At 43.3% G+C, this 19,281-nt stretch overlaps 1 protein-coding gene across 16 annotated transcripts in view; it reads right to left on the bottom strand.

Moving 5' to 3' along the window:
* Positions 1–19,281, bottom strand: part of INTS6L (integrator complex subunit 6 like) — a 78,869-nt gene that overhangs the window by 19,960 nt on the left and 39,628 nt on the right. For all 16 annotated transcript variants that reach the window (XR_012374351.1, XR_012374350.1, XR_012374352.1 and 13 more), the window contains 7 exons: positions 10,103–10,252; positions 9,171–9,260; positions 8,762–8,945; positions 8,374–8,502; positions 6,029–6,192; positions 3,416–3,568; positions 461–593 (listed from right to left, as the gene is read on the bottom strand). Coding sequence is in view for 11 of the 16 variants with exons in the window: in XM_073879121.1 (XP_073735222.1) it covers positions 461–593; positions 3,416–3,568; positions 6,029–6,192; positions 8,374–8,502; positions 8,762–8,945; positions 9,171–9,260; positions 10,103–10,252 (1,003 nt within the window). In the remaining 5 variants the exon portion in view is untranslated. The remainder of the gene's footprint in view (positions 1–460; positions 594–3,415; positions 3,569–6,028; positions 6,193–8,373; positions 8,503–8,761; positions 8,946–9,170; positions 9,261–10,102; positions 10,253–19,281) is intronic.

Here is a 19,281-nt window from a genome sequence, read left to right on the forward strand (position 1 = left end):
GGGGAACGAGTGGGAGCCAATACCCCGCAAGAAGCCCTATTTTCTGGAGAAAACCATCAGATTCTTGGAGCATTAACCCCGATCAATGGAATTTTTGGTCCCAAATTAGTCAACGGAACAGCCAAGTCACTTGAAACTGGGGGCGGGGGGCGGGGGTGTGGTGGGGAACGTCAGCGCTGGTACTCGCAGCCTAAAATGCGACAGGAGCCACACCAGAGGCTAAGTGTCTTTTCGGTCTGATGCAAAAACAAAAACAAAAACAAAACAAAACAAAACAAAAGTAACAAAACGAACAGAACAGAAAACAGTGTGCAAATTCTATCCTTCCAAACGGATGTTTATCCTTTTCTATATCCCGGTATCAATTATTCTTTGACTACATTTAAAATGCTTAGCCGTTCTCCTATTTTTCATTTCTGTTGCATTTTAAAGACGATGAAGTGGCATATACTTTACTTACCTAAAAGAGGGAGTAAAACCGGGTAGTTGTACGGCATCACAAAGAGGTTTACACAAGTTAAAGTCGTACTGGCTTTTAAATAACCAAATGGATAGCCAAGTTCATTGTATTTTCCACTGCTAGTAACAAATACCTAAGAACATGAGATCAGACACAGTTATGACTAAATAAATGAGGATCAGACACAGTTATGACTAAATAAATGAGGATTTTATGTGAAACCAAACTCCCAGCAACATTCCAGAATGACATCTAAGGCACAGCTTAACTATAATGTAAAAATGGCAATAGCGCCCTTAGCCTGGGGTCATGTCCAAATAGGCCATACTAAATAAGAACGTTCTGACTGCATTTCTTTATACATTATATTAAGAACTGAAACCGGACTATGCGGTCACCATTCGGAGACCACGGGCTACATCAACAATACCCAAATATTTACTTGGTTAGCACAATGGCAAACGAGGCTGAAATACCACTAAGTGATACCAGCCATGAAAAACAAACAGACTTCTCAAAAGAACAAGTGGTGACCAGAGTGGGGACTTGAGAAAAATGGAGCATTTTTCATCGGGTAAATACATATCGAGTGGCCTATTATGAGCCGGACACCGGTGCTAATTATTTGGAGGCAGCAAGGAGATGCTTTGGTTCAATCTGGAAGGCATTTTCTCTTCTAAATGATGCTGGTAGAACAAACATTCAGTAACGATCAAAACATTAATCTTTATTCCATGTGACTACCATCTTATTCCTCGCTGATGATTCGTGATTCATCACGAATTGAATATATATTGAATATATATATATTCAATATATATTATATGGTCAGGTCCCGTACACTTGATATGCGGGGCTGATGTCCTCTGGGTACCACTTTTTCCTCTCTGTTCCCTGTTTCCTCTTTGGCCCAAGTTAGGGCACAGGTATATACTTTTAGGGACCTAGACCTTTGCCTTTCCCGAAGTCCTTCAGCAGGATCATTGAAGGCAAAAGTCAAACCGTGATGGTGAACAGAATCCATTCACCTTGCTAATTCCTGGTACCAGCCATATCACCTACCAGTTGACTAAACTCTTGCTATATTTAGTCATAGCTAAGAATAAATCTTCCCTGTGTCTTTCGTGACCCCACAAAACAATGAGTCGTGCTGGTGCCATAAAACAGGACTCATCTACTAGATTTCATGTCATAATTTGAACCTTAATAGAAACAAAGAAGTGTAGTAACACATAGTGGATTTCCCCCTATTTCCTAAGTATGTAGAACAGATGAGGGGGGAAATCATCATAAAGGATTAAAAATGTTACACACAGCCATTGGGGGTCAGGCCTAGGAGGCCCACGAGAGGTGAAACACTGTTTTTTGTTCCTCTCTCCCTTTCTCTCTTTCTTCTCTCCCTCCCTCCCTTCCCTCTCATAAGCCCCCTGAGTTTTTCCAAATTCCTTATCACCTGCAGATTCATAGAATTGGGGGGGGGGATTCAAAGGGATCATTAGAGACCATCTTGTCTAGAGAAAGTAAGTGTCTGGCCCAGGACCACATTACTGGTGGCAGACGTAGGGTTGGAATCCAGACTCCATTATGATTTAGCCAAATTTCCTGGCTCCTGGTTCATCTTATTCCTTTTCACTCCCACTAATTCCTTGCCTTCAAACTAAACCAAAGTCACATAAGGTACAGGAGATAGGCATATGGCCTATTTGAGGGGTGGTGCAGGAAGCGAGGGCAGGATGTCTTATGTGCCTTTGGAGAAGCTTTACAAGAAATGTGCTATACAGAAAAGAGGGCTTCTTTTTAGGGAATAGGTATGATTTGTGATTGTATTTGCTTGTGCAAAATTTGTGTCAATCCATGAAGTCAACCTCCTATCATGGTTTTGAGCTAACATTCTATCATCCGTATCTCTACATTCCTAGCACATTTCCGGGGCATTGTATTGTTAACATAAACATACATTCAGAGAAGTGCATGAGTCATAGGTATATAGCTAAATGAATGCTCACAAAGTGAAAGCACACGTGTCATCAGCACCCAAATCAAGAAATAGAACACAACCAGAGAGAAACCCTTTCACGTCCCTTGCTGGTCACTGCTCTGCACCCCCAAGAGAAACTACCAACCCGACTTCTGACAGAGTCAGCCCGCTTTGCCTCTTTTCGAGCGTAGATAAAATAGAATCATAGGATATGGGATCTTTGATGGCTGGCGTCTTCCACTCAATATTATATTTATGAGATTGTTCTGTTTCTTACACTTTTACATTCTTGCTTCAAGTGTGTTTCTTTTCTCCTACCCAGTTTTAGCATCTTTGGAGAATTTAAGTAGCTTAAAGACAACTAGTAGCAATAATCTCACATTTTAGGATGAAACAGATGGCAGTCTAAAAGTGTTTCTTGCGTAAATAGAACCTAACAATTACTGATTGCTATATGGTGCTGCGTTTAGAAATAGAACAAACATACTTTCAGCGTAGGACTTTCCTTATTATATCCAAATAAAAGGGCTGTGTGACTGCCATGTCTGGATTTTTACAAACTAATATCCAAAGGTGAGTCTATTAATAAATCAGCAAGCCCTTCCGGCTGAAGTATAATGTTTGGAAGAGCTGGTAACGTGCATTTGCCGCATCCAAGTAAAATCCATGTTACACACACTGATGTGCTTTGTACAGGAAGAGAAGTCTGACTACACGACAGTAACACAAAAAGTGGTTTCAGGGCTTATGGGGTTTTTTTGTGTCAAAAATATCTTGTACACCTGAAACTAATATTACACTGTACCGTTAACTACCTGGAATTTAAAGAAAAATGTTAAAAAAAATTGATCTTGTACTTCCAATCTGTCAAGTTCACACGAAGCTTCAGCTGCAGAAGCCACCTTTGAAACTTCTTCAAAGAATTCCCAGATCCCAGAGTGGTTACAGACATTTGGCCAACAGGTAAGGGTAAGTACCTGCCAGCAGGTATGGGGAGACTTTCGTTCCAGGATGTACTGAGTTAAGGGTGAAGGTTCAAGTTCATATTTGTCAAAAGGAAGTTTGTCTATTACCATTGGCTCACAATCTACGCAGGAGAACCTCACAACAGGATGAGATGTTCGTGGAGGCTAAAAGACAAGAGGGGAAGATACGGTCCGTTACCAAAGCGAACTTACGTTTCTGACAAATCCACAACCCCTTCCGTGTTTTGTGAAACCATCGCTGAGATACACACCAGTGCTTTGAAAAAGAGGGCATCGCCAACAGCGTCCATCTGGGGAAGGCACGGGGACTCTTTAGCTCTACCATCTACTTGGCATTGGGAGGAGGAAAGGTGAACTAGAATGCTCATAACTACAATTTCAGTGAAGTAAAGATGACAGGTGCTTTGGATACGGTTAGGAAGTCACTAATGATCCATAGAATGAACCCTGATTTTCAGATCCACTTTGCAACCTCCAAGCATGACCTGCCCTTCATTCCTTTGTACGATGGGGTTACAGATAGTCCAGATGCTGCTAGCGAAGAAGAAATCCATGAAGCTGTCAGATGAGCTAATGACAGGGCTAGAGCCACTAATAAGCAAGCAGAAAAACTGTAAAGCCATGGAAAGGGCAAGGCAAGTACCACAAATGAGCCAGTTACGACACCCAGGACCAGTGGAAATTTCTCACACCTGCAAGCTTGCCTCAGGACAGTTAGAGCCGAGGATGCTCTGGGCGGGCTGCAAAGGCCTATGTGCCTGGGGGACCAGAGCGGACTGGTAGAGCTGAAGAGATGAGGAGACAGGACAAATCCCAGGGACAAGGGTGAGACGTGGTGTGCCCTCTTCTTGCCGAGAGATCTCTCAGGCTAATAGAAATATGACAAAACATCTCCGTTTCCCTTATAAAGGGGAAAAACATACTCCTTTGCCTTTGTGATGTACACACCTACAAGATGTTTGAGGAGCTGAGGAAAACAGCCATCAAATGTGCTTTTAAAGCTGAGGCGATGGTAACGGGGGTGAGGTGTGAGTTAGCTGGAATTTCTTTCATCCCAGTTTTTCCTTTTTTTAATATTTTTACTTATTTGAGAAAGAGAGAGAGAGGGAGAGAGAGCGTGCAAGCATGGGGAGGAGAGGCAGATGGAGAGGGACTAGCAGACTCTGCGCTGTGTGGAGCCCCACACGGGGCTCGATCCCACGACCCTGAGATCACGACCTGAGCTGAAATCAAGAGTCAGTCGCTTAATTGACTGGGACATCCAGGCACCCCTCCTGATTTTCATTTTAATTAAACCTGAGAAATATTTCTGGCTTCTTCGATTTAAACCGATTTTTAAAACGCCATAAAGACACAAGTGAAGCCCTGTCACTAGCAATAATGACATAAATTCGTAACTAAAACATTCACTCTGGGGTTTGGAGCTAAGAGCAACCGGGCACTGAGATCTGCTCAGTGTGTCACCTTGGAGCCCTGAGGGAAGGCGGAGGAGATATACCCTCCCCCACAGCAGGGGCGGAAGTGGCTCTTCAGTCCTATATTCTCAGGGCATCTCCTGGGAAAAGGAGCCTAGAAAGAGTAATCCAGAAGAAAATACAGTTCATGTCAGAAATTTCTAAAACGCACACAGAATGTAGATTGGCTGACCCAGGAAGGTGCTGAACTGAAGGCGTAGTGATCATTTTGTGCCCCTCCCCCCACACCAGAAGGCTCACTCTGGCCTTTGTGCAGAGGCTTGCGGGAGGAAGATGAAGGGAGAGTGGGTTCCATATGCTTTCCCTCATTAGCAGACACCCCTCTCCCCCCCAAAAAGCTGATTCATCTGGTACTAGGAACAACCACAATGTCAAACCCTCTTCTCCCAAATGCAGTGAACAAAAAGAAAAGTCCTCGCTTAGAGATCATTTTTCAAATATTGCTTAATTATCCATCACCGAAAGGTACACTGCCAAGGAACGCAAGTCCATGGATTACAAAAAGATGAAAAGCAGGTCCACAAAGTTCCACTACATGTCTAATGACTCCCCAGGAGGAAGCAGAAGAGCTTCTGTTTTGAATGTGTTTCTAGAACCTAGGCAAGGTGCAAGCTAAGTTTTCATTTCCTGAGGATGTACACGACAAACAATGTTAGTGCTCTTTGGATGTGGCGTTTCCCGTGTCAATCAAGTCAGCTGCTGGGAAATAAAAACCAAGCCACAGATTGCGACGCCGTCAAAAATAACAACACTTTAACATCCAAAGTGGGCAGTTCAAGTAGCAAAAGGCAACTAAAAGAAAGAATGCCAGAAGGGCAAGGAAGTCCTCTCTTGTTTTTAGGTATACAAGCTTAGACTTCCAGCCAGAGAGAAAAGGTATGGCTTAAAAGCCTGGGATCGAGTCCCACATCGGGCTCCAGTCCCACATCGGGCTCCGGGCTCAGCGGGGAGCCTGCTTCTCCCTCTGGCCCTCTCCCCTCTCATGTTGTTTCTCTCTCTCTCTCTCTAATAAATAAATAAATAAAATCTTAAAAAAAAAAAAAGCCTCAAAGCCATTTTACAAGGGTCACTGTAATCAGCAAACTGAAAATCCGGAATGATGTTTACCTTTTTGTTTTATGACACTTACTAGTGAAGGTAAATTCTGATCTGGCCAAAAAGATTCCGGAATTGGCCAATGTCCAACAGGAACACCAGTCTTAGAGTTAGGTCGTACATAAATGAGCTTATGACAACTATGCCATGGTTGAGCAGCAAATGAATTGCCTGGCCTGGATGAATCCATAAGTCCATCTAAAAGGTAAACAAAGACAGATACTAAGGCATCAATTTCTTTTTACAGCTGCTGATCTTCTTGCACAAAATTTTCAGCTCCAAGCAAAGTACAAAACCAGCCAAAATGATAATTCGTGAAAAAATGAGAGAAACAACAGACTCTATCAGGATTTCTGCATGTTCTCTCTAGCATTTTTCATCTAACCCATCCCTCTAATCCAACACCCCACTCCCATCCTTAACTATGCCCCGAACACCAAGTTATATGGAAAACTATTATAAAACCAGTTCTCAATTTTCTGATTTTGGACACATAAATTACCCCCACCAAACCACTAGAGTTATTTTTTCAAATTAGGTAAATGAAATGGCTCATCCCTTGGTATAGTTTTTACATTTTTGGGATCCGACAAAATAGGTCATAAATTCCATTTAGATTTTCTTTCTATTCCCAGTCAGATGGGGGGAAAAAAAGTATTCTTTACTAAACAGACCCAATGACCACAAAGGCAAAATAAAAACAATCCAGATTCACTCAAAGATAGAAGGAATGTTGACAATACAATCTACATATATAGTTGGGGGAGGGAACATAAAGCAAATGCATCGAGTTTATTATTGACAAATTCATGATAGTTTCCCCAGCCACCGTTAAAATTCCACGGAAGCTGGGCATTGTATAATGCTGAAGGATGTATCCCGAATATATCTGAATTGTTTAAACTAGCATATTTAATTTGCCCACCAAAAGAGGGCAAGGCAGAGTTATATAACTTTAATGCAATGATTCAATAGTCTATATTTGTAAAAGAGACGTTTTAATGATTTGAGTCATATTTCTTAAATTACAGGTCATTTGATTTACTTATTTAAGTGTCACTTTAAACAAGTAATTACTTTATGCCAGGAGATTTACTAGGGTCCATGGATCTCTAGGGAATACGTGTAATAGCTTCAGGGGACCAAGAGACCCCCTGAAGTTGAGCTCACAATTCTGGGGACGTGCATCTTTCTGCGGAGAGAGTTCTTAGCTTTCTTCAGAATCTCAAAGGCTAAGAACCCTGGGCAAAGGGGAAATGGAGCTAGAAAGAAAATCTTAGCTATTTACAGGACACCAAATCCAATAGGCTTTCCATAGGACAGTTCCCAGTTCACATTAAGATAATGAACACAGAAGTATGGATGGAACCGTCAATCATTAGCAAGAGAACATGTCCTTCCTCAATTAATTTAATGAATTTCAAACAGGCTGTGAGGCCTCAGTCTTCTGTGGTGGGTGTTCTTAAAAGTGGCGTCCAAGAAACCCTAGAATTAAATACCAAACTGTATTTGTGTGGCCCATGTCCATTATTCTAGGGAGAGAGGTCTCTACGTTTCCAACAGCTTCTTAAAGGTTTCTGGGAACTAAACATCAAAAAGGTCAGGAACCACAGGATCCATGGCTTCAGACAGAAGCATGCGTCTTTCTGAGCAGCCCCCACTGATTGTGGCCACGCAATGCCAACGTATGGATCAGGTGAGACAAGCACCATGGGTAGTGATGTGTGTGAGCGCCCAGGAACGAGGAAAAGCAGCCTTGCAGAGTGCTCCCAGGGAGGCTTGCGGGGCGGGGATGACGTGAGGGAGAAGACCCTTCCCCTATACAACCGTACTTCTGTGCTCAACTATTTTGCGATGCTGAACTTTCTGTAAAATGTCACTTGAAGAGAAAAGTTTCAGCAGTTAAAAAGTGGGCGGGAAAATCCCGGTGCAGGATCTTATAGGACATTAAGCAGTTTCTGGACAAATATTCACAATCTCTTGCTGACATGTGGTGACAAACACGGATTTCCTAAAGATTGCTTGGCACATTTGGGGCTCACAAGACCAAAACCAGGTTACTAATTACGTGGCACTCCGAAGTGATTCTCTAGCTATTTTGTGAATTGAGAGGTGAATAATGCAGTGTATCACCAGACTGGGACCAGGGGATATGAAAAGGGTAGGGGAAAGGAAGAATTTTCGTAAGAGGATTTGACATTAAATTAAAGTTGTTAGAATTTGACCACCCAGGCAATGAATGAATGGCAACTGTTTGGACGGATGTGTGTAACCCCATGAATGCGTGTAGACAGTAAAGACCGTATCTGTTACGAGTTTAATGTCTTCCCCATCTCCGATCATTCTCCAGGGTAAAAGGAAAAAAGTCATCTACTGTACCTTCTCCAACAGGAAGTGGATCTGGTCCCGTTTTTTCAAAGTTAATAACTACACCGCTCTGAATTTTCTGAACTAGAGATTCTAGACACTGATTCAACATCCTTTGTGTTCTAACACAGTAGGAGCGACCTATACCAGAAGGAAGAACAAACAGTGTGAGTTTGATCAAATAAAATGCGACTTAACAATATAAGCATTTGAAATCCTAAAATATATCTCGAACGGATCATAACTACGTTGGCAGCAAACCTCACACTCATGATGAGAAGCAGCAGCAGAGCTAAAAGATTCGGGAGGAAAGCAGGACAAGACAGAATATGGCGCTTAAGAGGAACCATACCCTGCTGCTCTGGATTCTTCCTTTAGAAATATGAGATATTGCCAATACCTCCTGTGACTTCACACATCTGAGTGATGGCGGACTCATCAGTCGGTACACTGCCTAGTTGCTCTGGTTCCGTAGAAGCCAATCCAGGCAAACGCAACACCAGGGCAAATAACCTTTGATCCCAACGAAAAGGTTCTTTGGTTAGTTCACTTCCGGGCAGAGGAGAATTCAAAGGGAGATGAAGCTGATAAGGCAAAAGTTGAGAAGTTTCATCATAACAACCCGTGCAACAGTGAAGAAAAAGTTAACAGGGTCACTTTTCTTTCATGGACTCAACAATCTTTCAGGGCTCGTGAAGATGGAAGGTTTGATCAAACTTATTCTTAACTGGCAACGCGGGCCTCCCACAGAAATAGCGGCATGTTCTCTGCCATTTAAGTGAAACTTAAAAAAAAAAATGAAATCTCACCTCTTCTTGAACACCAGCAGTACTTGTTAACTTGTTTCCATCTGTGATGGTAATTAAAATAGATGGTTCTAAAAAAAATGGATTTCTCCCCTAAAATACATTTAAAAAGTATTAGAGCCATGTAAAGTAATAAAATCGTATTTAAACTTTTTTTTTTTTTTTTTTTTTTTACATTTGCCTTGCCAGGGATCTCTCAAGTGTGTGATAAAATTTGCCTGGATAAGTAAGGCAAAGATTAGGGACTGAAGCGGGTGGGAATCAAAATAAGGATCCCTGCTGAGGTAACATTCAGAATAAACTGAGGAATTCATATCATTCAGGAGCTCCCCAAACTATAACATCCAAATACTCCTCTCCCTCTGCTTTCCAAGCAATCATAAAAGAAAGATCTTAAAGACAGTATAAGGGAAGCAGCATCCACACCCGTGAATCCGTTCACCTGAGTCAAAATCCTGGCACAGACTGGGGGACAGTAGTGACTTATGCTCTGGAGCCGGGACAGTGACTCTGGTTATTGTGCGCAGAGTTTTCTAGAGTAAGGACAACAGGAGCACCAGATGCTATCTTGCCTTTCTCTTATTCTAGAGCTTTTCCATTGAATTGGGAGAGATGAGGGAGTTCAGGACACTGACAATTTCTCTTATAAAGGCCTCGTTCCAATATTTCTCAGCAATTTAGTCATTCCATTCTCAGATAGCTGATGATCTGATGGGGAGGCAATTTTCACTACATATTTTATGATCAAGCCACATACAAGGACCCCCCCCCACCCCAAAAGAGGGCTCTTTTTTAAAGCAGGTATTTAAAAGATACGGACTTCCTTTTGGCAGTTGTGAAAAGTAGCAGAAAACTCGGTAACCACGCCCAATTTTAAACTCTTACCCCAAGTCACCAAAATAAATTAGCTGTACTCACTCAAAGTTTTTTTTTACCTGTCCATAATTGTCTATTCCAGATATTAATCTATTGAGATTTAACAAATCAAATGAGGATCTTAGAGCCTGACCAAGAGTAGTCAGTCCAGAAGCCTGAAGATTTTTTAGTTCACTCATGAATGTTGCGTGATTTTCCTTCCAACCAGCCTGAAAACCAAACATTTACAGAGAAATTCCCGATTATACAATGAACAATATATAAAGTGCAAGCAACCACTAACCTCTAACAAATTAATAGTTCCTTGATCTAATTCTATTCTATGTCTTGACTGACCAAGTGGAACTAAAGCAAGCAATCAGTGGGGCGCCTGGGTGGCTCAGTTGGTTAAGCGACTGCCTTCGGCTCAGGTCATGATCCTGGAGTCCCGGGATCGAGTCCCGCATCGGGCTCCCTGCTCAGCGGGGAGTCTGCTTCTCCCTCTGACCCTCCCCCCTCTCATGTACTCTCTCTCTCTCTCTCTCTCTCTCATTCTCGTTCTCTCAAATAAATAAATAAATAAATCTTTAAAAAAATAAATAAAGCAAGCAATCAGTTTCAGAAAGATCTGTCAGCATTAATGACCAACAGCAAAGATGCAAACAGTGCATTCGTCCATTATGGCTGGAAGGCTCTGGCTCAAGAAGTCCAATCTTCTGTTCAGGTCCAATCGTACCTACCCAAACACCTCAGTATTTACCTTACTTTGACATGGATGATGAGCATGAAGTGAGGAGGAGAGGAAGGACTATTTTTAAATGCACTGTCCTTGATAGAGACAACTTGTTCTTAACTGTCTGATCTACTTGAACTTTTCTAACCAAGATTCTTCCGCCCAAACAATATTTTCACTTTAAATAAGAGTCAAGGGGGAATTCTAGGAATAGAGCCACAACTATTTGGAGACAACCCTTCTGGCATCTTCAAACATTCAGAAAGCCCCAAATCCAGGAAAGCGGGGAGAAAGAAATCTAAAAAGTTCTGGCAAAGAAGCAGCACCCCCTAGGCACCCCCAGCAGCTATGGACAGCGGCCAAGAACCAGAGACCCAAGGCCAGCAGCCAACATGCTGTGATTGAATGGTTTGTAGAAGAGAAAGAAAAGATCATGGTGACTGGTCAGTCACGGCCACAAAAACAAAGCAGCACCAAATGCAAAGAAGAGAAGCCAAAAGAAGACTTGGCAGCTAAAAGCGGGTCACAGAGAAGGCCAGCCAGGGAGAGAGCAAACAGCACACAGCTTGGCAACTTGGTGGGAGGAATGGCCACCTGGGTCTCGGTAGCCCCGAGGGCAGCAGTGTGAGATGCTGAATGCTGAAGTCATGCCAACTGGGCCAGTACAACTGGATGTGGAAGCAAAAGCAAATAATAAGCGATAAAGCATTTAAATGTCATGTTTAGCCGAAGGCATCCTGTCCATTATCCACGCAACCATAGCAAACACTATCTTCGCTAGTTTCCCAGTCTCCAGAAGCAGTTTGGGTCAGGATGAGTGGGAGACAGACGGGGCGGGAGGGGGCCAGAGTCTGCGTGACCTGGAGCGAACCTGTTGGCTCTGAGGACCTAAATTGTATGCTCTGCAAATGAAGAGGGTTAAGCAAGCTGGGATACTGTGTGAGGCTGCGCAAAACACAACCCAAGGGAGAGGTCATTCCTGTTGGAATCCGTGAGAATGGCGCCCCCTTCCACTGAACAGTCCAGAACCTGGTTAAGATCCAGTCCAGTCCAATAGTCTGGGATTCTGTGAAATTAAAGATGTGCTTAGTTGTCCTTTAAAAAGACTCCTAACATATCCTATAGAGCGAAGGATCTAAAGGTGAAACCTTTCCACATGCTCCTTTGGCCACACTGTGGGTATGACTTCTAGCGCCCAGGCAAAGTAGAGCATGAGAACAATTCCTTGTGGCCCCCAGAAAATCTTGCTGGATTAGACAAACTCAGCTTTACTTAAAAGGAAGGCTTGTGGTGGGACTTGTCCTCACCAAATACCTAGAAACATCCCCAGCAGGTTACAAATCACACTGAGTTCAAAAATAAGCTTTCTTCCTTGTGGCCAAAGGGAAAGGTCCGCCGTTGGGAGGGACAGAGCAAGTCCTTCCTTCAGTCAACACATTTGCACGGGCCAACGTTACACGCCGGGGATATGGAAAGGGCTCAGTCCTCCAGGAGCTCCTGCCACAGAGGAATGAGAAATGCAGTTCTACAGGCTGAAGGGACAAGTGGCCAGAAAGTCGGGGAGGGCTTCTCACCGAACACGGGGCATGTGCGGAAGAGCGCGGGGCATCCCGCCCTGATGGTGGGAGTGGAGGGGCGCACCAAGAAAGAGAACGAGCGTCCATAGAAGGCTAGGGCTTCGTGGGGAACCGCAAGTAATTTGATTATCATTGCTCTGGGTACATGGCGGGAGGCGAGGCCAGTAAGTGGGGCCCTCACTGTACGGTGCTTTGTACGTTGTGCTCGGTAGTTTGGATTTTATCTGTTGGCTCTGGGAATGACTTGAGGTTTTTAATTAGGGGAGGGGCATGATCAGATCTGGATTTTAGCAAGATCATTCCGCTGGGGAGCTGGAGAATAAATTGGGGGGTGGAGGGGAGGCTGAAGCTCGAGGCAGGGAAACTGGTTTGGAAACTGTTGCAACAGCTTATGGGAAGAGTGATGAAAGCCTGAGCAAGAGTGGCGGGGAGGGAGAGGAGGCTGCCGATGAACAAAGTGTTTCAGAGGCGGAGTCAGAAGTTCTTAGGAGCTAATTAGAAGGGCTGGGTGAGGGAGAAAGGTCGTCCATTAAGTTGAGCTTTGTGGCCTGGGCAAACCTGAGAATGGACCGTCGTTCACCCACAAGCCACTTTATAAAGTTGACTTCTTTTTCAGAGTTACTTCACTATAGTGAGCACTGAACTCCCGGGAGCCACAAAGTAGTTCAGGGCATGAGCAAAGAAAAATTAGCTGACTACTTGATTTGGGGAAGGGCTGAGATAAGACATGAGTACCACGTAAGCAAGCACCCTGTAACTCATCCATATTTAAAATAATGTGTCCTGATTGTTCATCATCTTACTAATCAATCTGTCAGAATAATTGCCCTTTGAGTTTCCCCTTATACTATGAATTTTGAAAGCATTTTACAAATCGTTTCTGCACCTGAATCACTGGCATTGTTTTCAGGTCAATTCCAATTCTTTGCGGTGAATGGAACAGTACAAGAAATTTGGATGCTACTCCCACCTCGGTACTACAAAGTCTGGCGGCCACATGTACTACCCCAAAGCAATAAACGTCTTCGGAGCAGTCTAGCTCCTTCAAGAGAAAACCGAATGTCCCTAAATGCATTCCTCACAATGCTGAGGGGGGGGGAAAGCCTATGGATTAATCTCAATATTTAGAGAACCTTGTTCATGAGACGAATTTCTTCCCAAAAGATAATTATAAAGAGCTAGTGGCAGAAAGTAGATGTTTATATTCTTCATTCTCGTTCTCATTATACTCTTCATTGCTCGGAGTTGACTTTTTTAATAAATGAATTCAGGACAGCCCATTTACCTTCTTTTTTTTTTTTTTTAAAGATTTTATTTCTAAGTCATCTCTACATCCAGCGTCGGGCTCGAACTCACAACCCCGAGATCAAGAGTCGCACGCTCCCCCAACTGAGCCAGCCAGACGCCCCCCCCACCCCATTTACCGTCTTAATACAGTCTTTTCTTTCAACTTACTCCAAAGGTACCCTACTCTCATGTCTGTAAAATCTTGACTCATGATGATGAGTTCCATACATTCTTATGGAGCTTTGCAGCTTACTAAGCACTTTCCCATTTCACATTTGTGTAGGACAACCCTATAAAACAGGCATGGTATTACCATCCCTCTTTTGTTTTCCTAAACCAGGAAGAAGTAAGACTTAAGTAGGAGAAGCTGTGGTCAGGAAAAAGAAACCAGGAGGCTTGAATTAGTAATCCAGGCCTGAGGGAATTAGGGCCTGAATTAGGATGGGAATGAAGAGGAAGGGGTTAACTGAGAAACACTTCAACCCAACAAGGTAGGACCTGGTGACAGACAGACCGTGCATGGGCCTAAAGGAGACAGAGCAAAAGATGATGACAAAACTTCTAGCCTGGGACACCGAAGGAACAGAGGTTTGGGACAAAGGAGTAACCTAGGAGGAGTGAAATCCTAAATTAAGAGTTTACGGTCTTCCCAGGTCAAGTTTTAAATAGTCTCCCAGAAGTCAAATGATGATGCTGACGACGATGATGACGGTGCTGAATAATAATGTGAGGTAATGCATGTCTGGGCCGACGTGTCAGGACCCCACTTACGCTAAGCACAGTACCCTCCTCGTCCAGGCACCGCCACCGCCCCATCAAGTAGGTACTGCTCTTATTTCCATTTTATAGAAAGGAAGACAGAAACTCGTCCAGGTCGAACAACTAGTAAATGACACAGCCAGGATTTGAACCCAGGCAGCCTAAGCTTAGAGCCCGCCAATTTAAACCACTGTACTAGAGAACCTTCTACCTATTCCACATAGTCACCTCATAGACAAGCCTTGTTTGAGTAGCTTAAAAGTTCAAACATTTAATGAAACTTCCAAATCTCCTTTCACTGAAGCCTACTCTCCCCGATGTCTAAATGCACACCAGTCGGGTGTGCAGAGCAGTGACCCAGGACTTGGAAAACCCTGGTCTATCCTGGCCGTAACTCACTAGCGAAGCAACTGGTCCAGAGGAAGTCGGTTACCCCTTACTGGGGCTGTTGCCTCATCTAAGCAATGAAAAGGCTGAAACACCACCGCTAAGGTCCCTTGGAGATTTCCTATCTTCTAATTCCATACCGTTACATAAATCTGACTTACAGAAAGAAAACACCTCACATCTTAATAAACATGTTAATTCAGGCCTGGTTGAAATTTGTAGAGTCAACTGAACACGTCTTTGAATACCAACAGAAAAAGTATGGGCCTTTCAGTCTATCAGTGCCTTGGGTTCTATCCCAGCTCTACTGACTAGCCACTAGCTATCTGTTGCCCCTCGGATCACCACGGAAAGGAGAGAATCTGCGCTCCTTTCCCTGGAAGGGCAAAGCCTAAAAGAAATACTTTCTACTCTCCTCTGCGGCCTTACTTCCATCTTCTTATCTGACTGCTGGGTGTGGCAACAGGAAACTGGCATGCTCCCTGTAGGCCTGTTGCTGAAACTCTAATTTTCTGGTATGTTCTGACATATGTTGCTTACGGGTAGGCTCTATAGGGGAGGTCTAGCAACGTGTGAACAATTTGGGAGCTTTTGCGGAACACGCACCTAGGCTGTGTCCTCCAGTCTAGCCTTTGTCAGGAAGACAGCCATTACTTAGGACTCCTGTGTCTTATTTCGTCACTGGTTTCAATGGAGGAGGGAAAGGAGGGGGTGCTATTTAGTGGCGCCCCCCAAATCTCACCATCCTAACACTTCTCCTTCCTGAGCTTCATCCCATTTTGGCCAGACCATTTCTCCGATTCATTGATTTTTATTTATTTTTCTTTTTTAAAATAGGAGAACCCTTTCCTCCGTCGAAATCGTGCCAGGAAGTGTAAACAAGTCACAGAGATAAAAGCAGATCAACTGTCCTTGAAGGGGATGTGGGAGTGGCGCTAGAGCCCTTTGGGAAAAGCCTTGCTCCATCTCTAAAGGGCACTTGTAATCCTTTTCCAAAATATAAATGACCTTGTTAGGCTTAGTCTCACGTGCAAACTTAAGGAACAGGCTGTGAATCTCGCCCTCTTAGGTAACCGAAAAACAGACTTAGGGCAGCTACAGCTCACCTTCCACAAGAGAAGTGCCCCCTTAAAAACTATGTAAATGGAATACTTCTAAATCAAGAAATAAGTGAATAATTCCAATTCTCTAGGGTGATAGCTACTGAAAGGGAATCGCAGAGAATCTTCTCAAAGAGCAAAAATAGAGCTTGTCACAAGCCTATCTGGACACTCCCCTGAAAAATAATAGTTCCACTCAGCCCAAGTCTTCAGAACTCGTTAGTAAGCCCTTCATGATGAATAAAAAGGCCTCCCTGGGATTCAAGGAGAGACAATACACACTGCTTCCCTCTCCTTGACAAGACTTTTCTTTTTTTTTAATCTTTTATTAAAGGAAATGAAATCAGCCTGGTAATATTTGCCCTTCATAATCCCAGATAGAGGGCTATCCTGGACCACGGGCTCTTCTTCGAGGTGGTTACAAACCAGATGATTAACGGATTTGAGTATTTTCCCAGATGTCGCAAGTTAAAGCCAAGGAGTTTAAATTTAGCAGGGCCACCATTTCTCCTGTTGAAAGATAAACTATTTTCCTTTTTTTTTCCATCTGCTCTCCGCAAGCCGGGGGCAAACTGGTTCTGCAGCAACTCAGACGATCAGACTAAATCAATTTCCACCGCATTTTTCGAGCAACTTACTTTCTTCTCCCATCTGACGTTCTATCAACTTTGTCACCACATACCGTTCTTGCGTTGGTAAACTGACCAGCGAGACAGAATGACATGAAGAGTAGGAAGCCCTGCTTTTCCAATCAACTCTGTCTCCCGAGGAGACGGATGACTTTTCCCTTGGTCTTTGCCCTTAGCCTTATATGGAATATCTGTGCGAATTAAAACTTTAAAACTTCTGGAGTTTTCGTCTCACAACGAAAACAGACTCTAATTCTGAGAGGTATAAGACAAGGTTTTCTTGCCCTCCTACGTAAACAGACCACTGTGATAGCTGAATCACCTTAAAACATTCAAACTTCTCTTGCAATTGTATTTACAGACCTCACACTTAGAAAAGGAGCTTGTTAAAATGGTGAACTACACATTAGGAAGACACCATATCATTAAAAGAATGGAACTGTCTTGCCTCTTGTATCTCCTTTAAAACTCTCTTCTGGTATTATATTTTCTGACTCTGACATTTTTCCCCCTCAAAACTCTAGCGATTTGGACTGATTTCACTTTGAGGGGACTCGAGGTACTGATACACTTTCAGGTTCAAAAGAGGTGGTCTATCATTCTGTGTTAGTAATACAGCTTTTTCTTATAAGATTACTGGTTTTACGAATATCCGGTTATCTTGGATTCCTTGTTGTCAAAGTCACTTCCCCAGGGGCACTTAGTGTCCTGAACTTGCTAAAAGGCTCGAAGTGCATTTATTTGATTAAATCAGTTCTCTCCCTGAGAACTCTGACTGCTACCATTCTGTGTTTCAGTCCACCAATTAATTTCCATCCACGCGCTTCAGGAAATACTACCAGTCAAGACCACACACAAGAATTCTAGCTTACTTGAGTCCTCTACATAAATAAAATCTTAAAAAAAAAAAAAAAGGTTCTTAAGAAATTGTCCCCCCTAGTACATTGCAGAAATGTATCTGACAGTGTGTGGCCTGCAGGAAAGGCCCTCGTGAGTGTCTATTTTTTTAAGATTTTATGTATTTATTTGAGAGAGAGAGCACGAGCAGGGGGAGGGGCAGAGGGAGAGGGAGAGAGCGAATCCTCAAGCAGACTCCCCACTGAGCACAGAGCCCAATGTGGGGCTTGATCCCAGGACCCCGAAATCATGACCTAAGCCAAAGTCAGACATTTAACCCACTGAGCCACCCAGGTGCCACCATGAGCACTTATTTTTAAGTAAACTGGGGAAAGAAATGATTCAGTTTGATTCTACCGACACAAAATTGTATCACCAGTCTCTTTAGAATACCTAGTATGAGGTTTTTTTGTTTTGTTTTGTTTTAATGGGTAGGATTTTAGGATTTTTTTTTTTTTTTAGTGGATAGGATTGTGATCCTAAAGATTAGTTTAAAATATCTGCAAAATGCATTTACGAGTTTTCAACTCTTACCCCAGAGAATCAGGATGAAATTATGAAGTAGCACACCTCTCACTTGAAAGCATGGTAAGATCAAAAGAAATTTGACCTTCACCAGAGGATGCTAACACATAGAAACCGAACTTTAGAAACTTTTCTCTGAGAATCAGTTGCACTGTTACTAAAGGAAAAATACTTAGAGTAGCAAAGAATTTGCCAAATTCCGTCAGATACAGTGTTAAATGCAACCCCTCTCACTCTCAGACCATTTCAACTATAGCTATTGACCTATTATCAGAAAAAGAAAAAAAAAAGCCACTGTGCAGATCACGTGTTCAACTGTTGAGACTTTGGGTTCTGATAGGAGACATTTTTATGAACACATACACAAAATAAAAATTAACAAAGGTGGCCTTGGAAAAACACAAGGACAGAAATGAGACTAAGCCACCCAAATACTGCAGAAAGAATTGAACAGAGGAGACCACAGAATGGCCGCTCATGACTTTCCAAAGATTAAAGAGCATCTCTTTCCTCCAGACTGATTTTTTAAAAGATTATTTATTTATTTATTTGAGAGAGAGAGAGAGAGAGAGAGACAGCGCCCGAACGGGGAGGGGGGTGCGGGGGAGCAGAGTGAGAGGGAGAAGCAGACTCCCTGCTGAGCACAGAGCGCAGACGCTGAGATCACAACCTGAGCCAAAACTAAGAGTCACCCAGGGCCCCCTAGACTTTTTTTTTTAATAGACTTTTTTTTAAAGATTTTATTTATTTGACAGAGAGAGAGAGAGACACAGCGAGAGAGGGAACACAAGCAGGGGGAGAGGGAGAGGGAGAAGCAGGCTTCCCGCCGAGCAGGGAGCCCGATGCGGGGCTCGACCCCAGGACCCCGGGATCATGACCTGAGCCGAAGGCAGACGCTTAACCGACTGAGCCACCCAGGCGCCCCCATTTTTCTAAAATTTAATGAATTCCATGCCTCAATTATTCCCCTGCGTGCCTTTCGGTTATACGGTCTGTCCCGTACTTTTTCCGGAAAGAACAGTGGAATTAATCTAGTCTAATCCCTTCGTTTTACAGATAAGAAAATTGACCCTATAAAAGGAAAGTGAGTTGCCCAGGGTCATGTATCTATCTCATCAGCGGCAGACTGTGGCTACGTGCTAAAGTGACACCCCTTGCCACAGGTATGTGACAGTATGTGGGGTGACCTACCAGGCAGGATGTACCATGACCACTTTCTAGAAACTGATTTTTGTCAAAGGACCTAGACTTAACCAGACTTCTAACACACAGCTCAGAAACGTCACCATGAGGTGGAGATCACAGTGTCGACACAGACGTGTGAGCTTTTAAGAAAAATGGCAGAGCTCTGCCCTGCCCATCTTC

The sequence above is a fragment of the Callorhinus ursinus genome, unplaced genomic scaffold, assembly GCF_003265705.2.
Source record: "Callorhinus ursinus isolate GAN/ISIS: 27379988/994484 unplaced genomic scaffold, GSC_fseal_2.0 scaffold33, whole genome shotgun sequence".
In the NCBI taxonomy this organism is placed as follows: domain Eukaryota; kingdom Metazoa; phylum Chordata; class Mammalia; order Carnivora; family Otariidae; genus Callorhinus; species Callorhinus ursinus.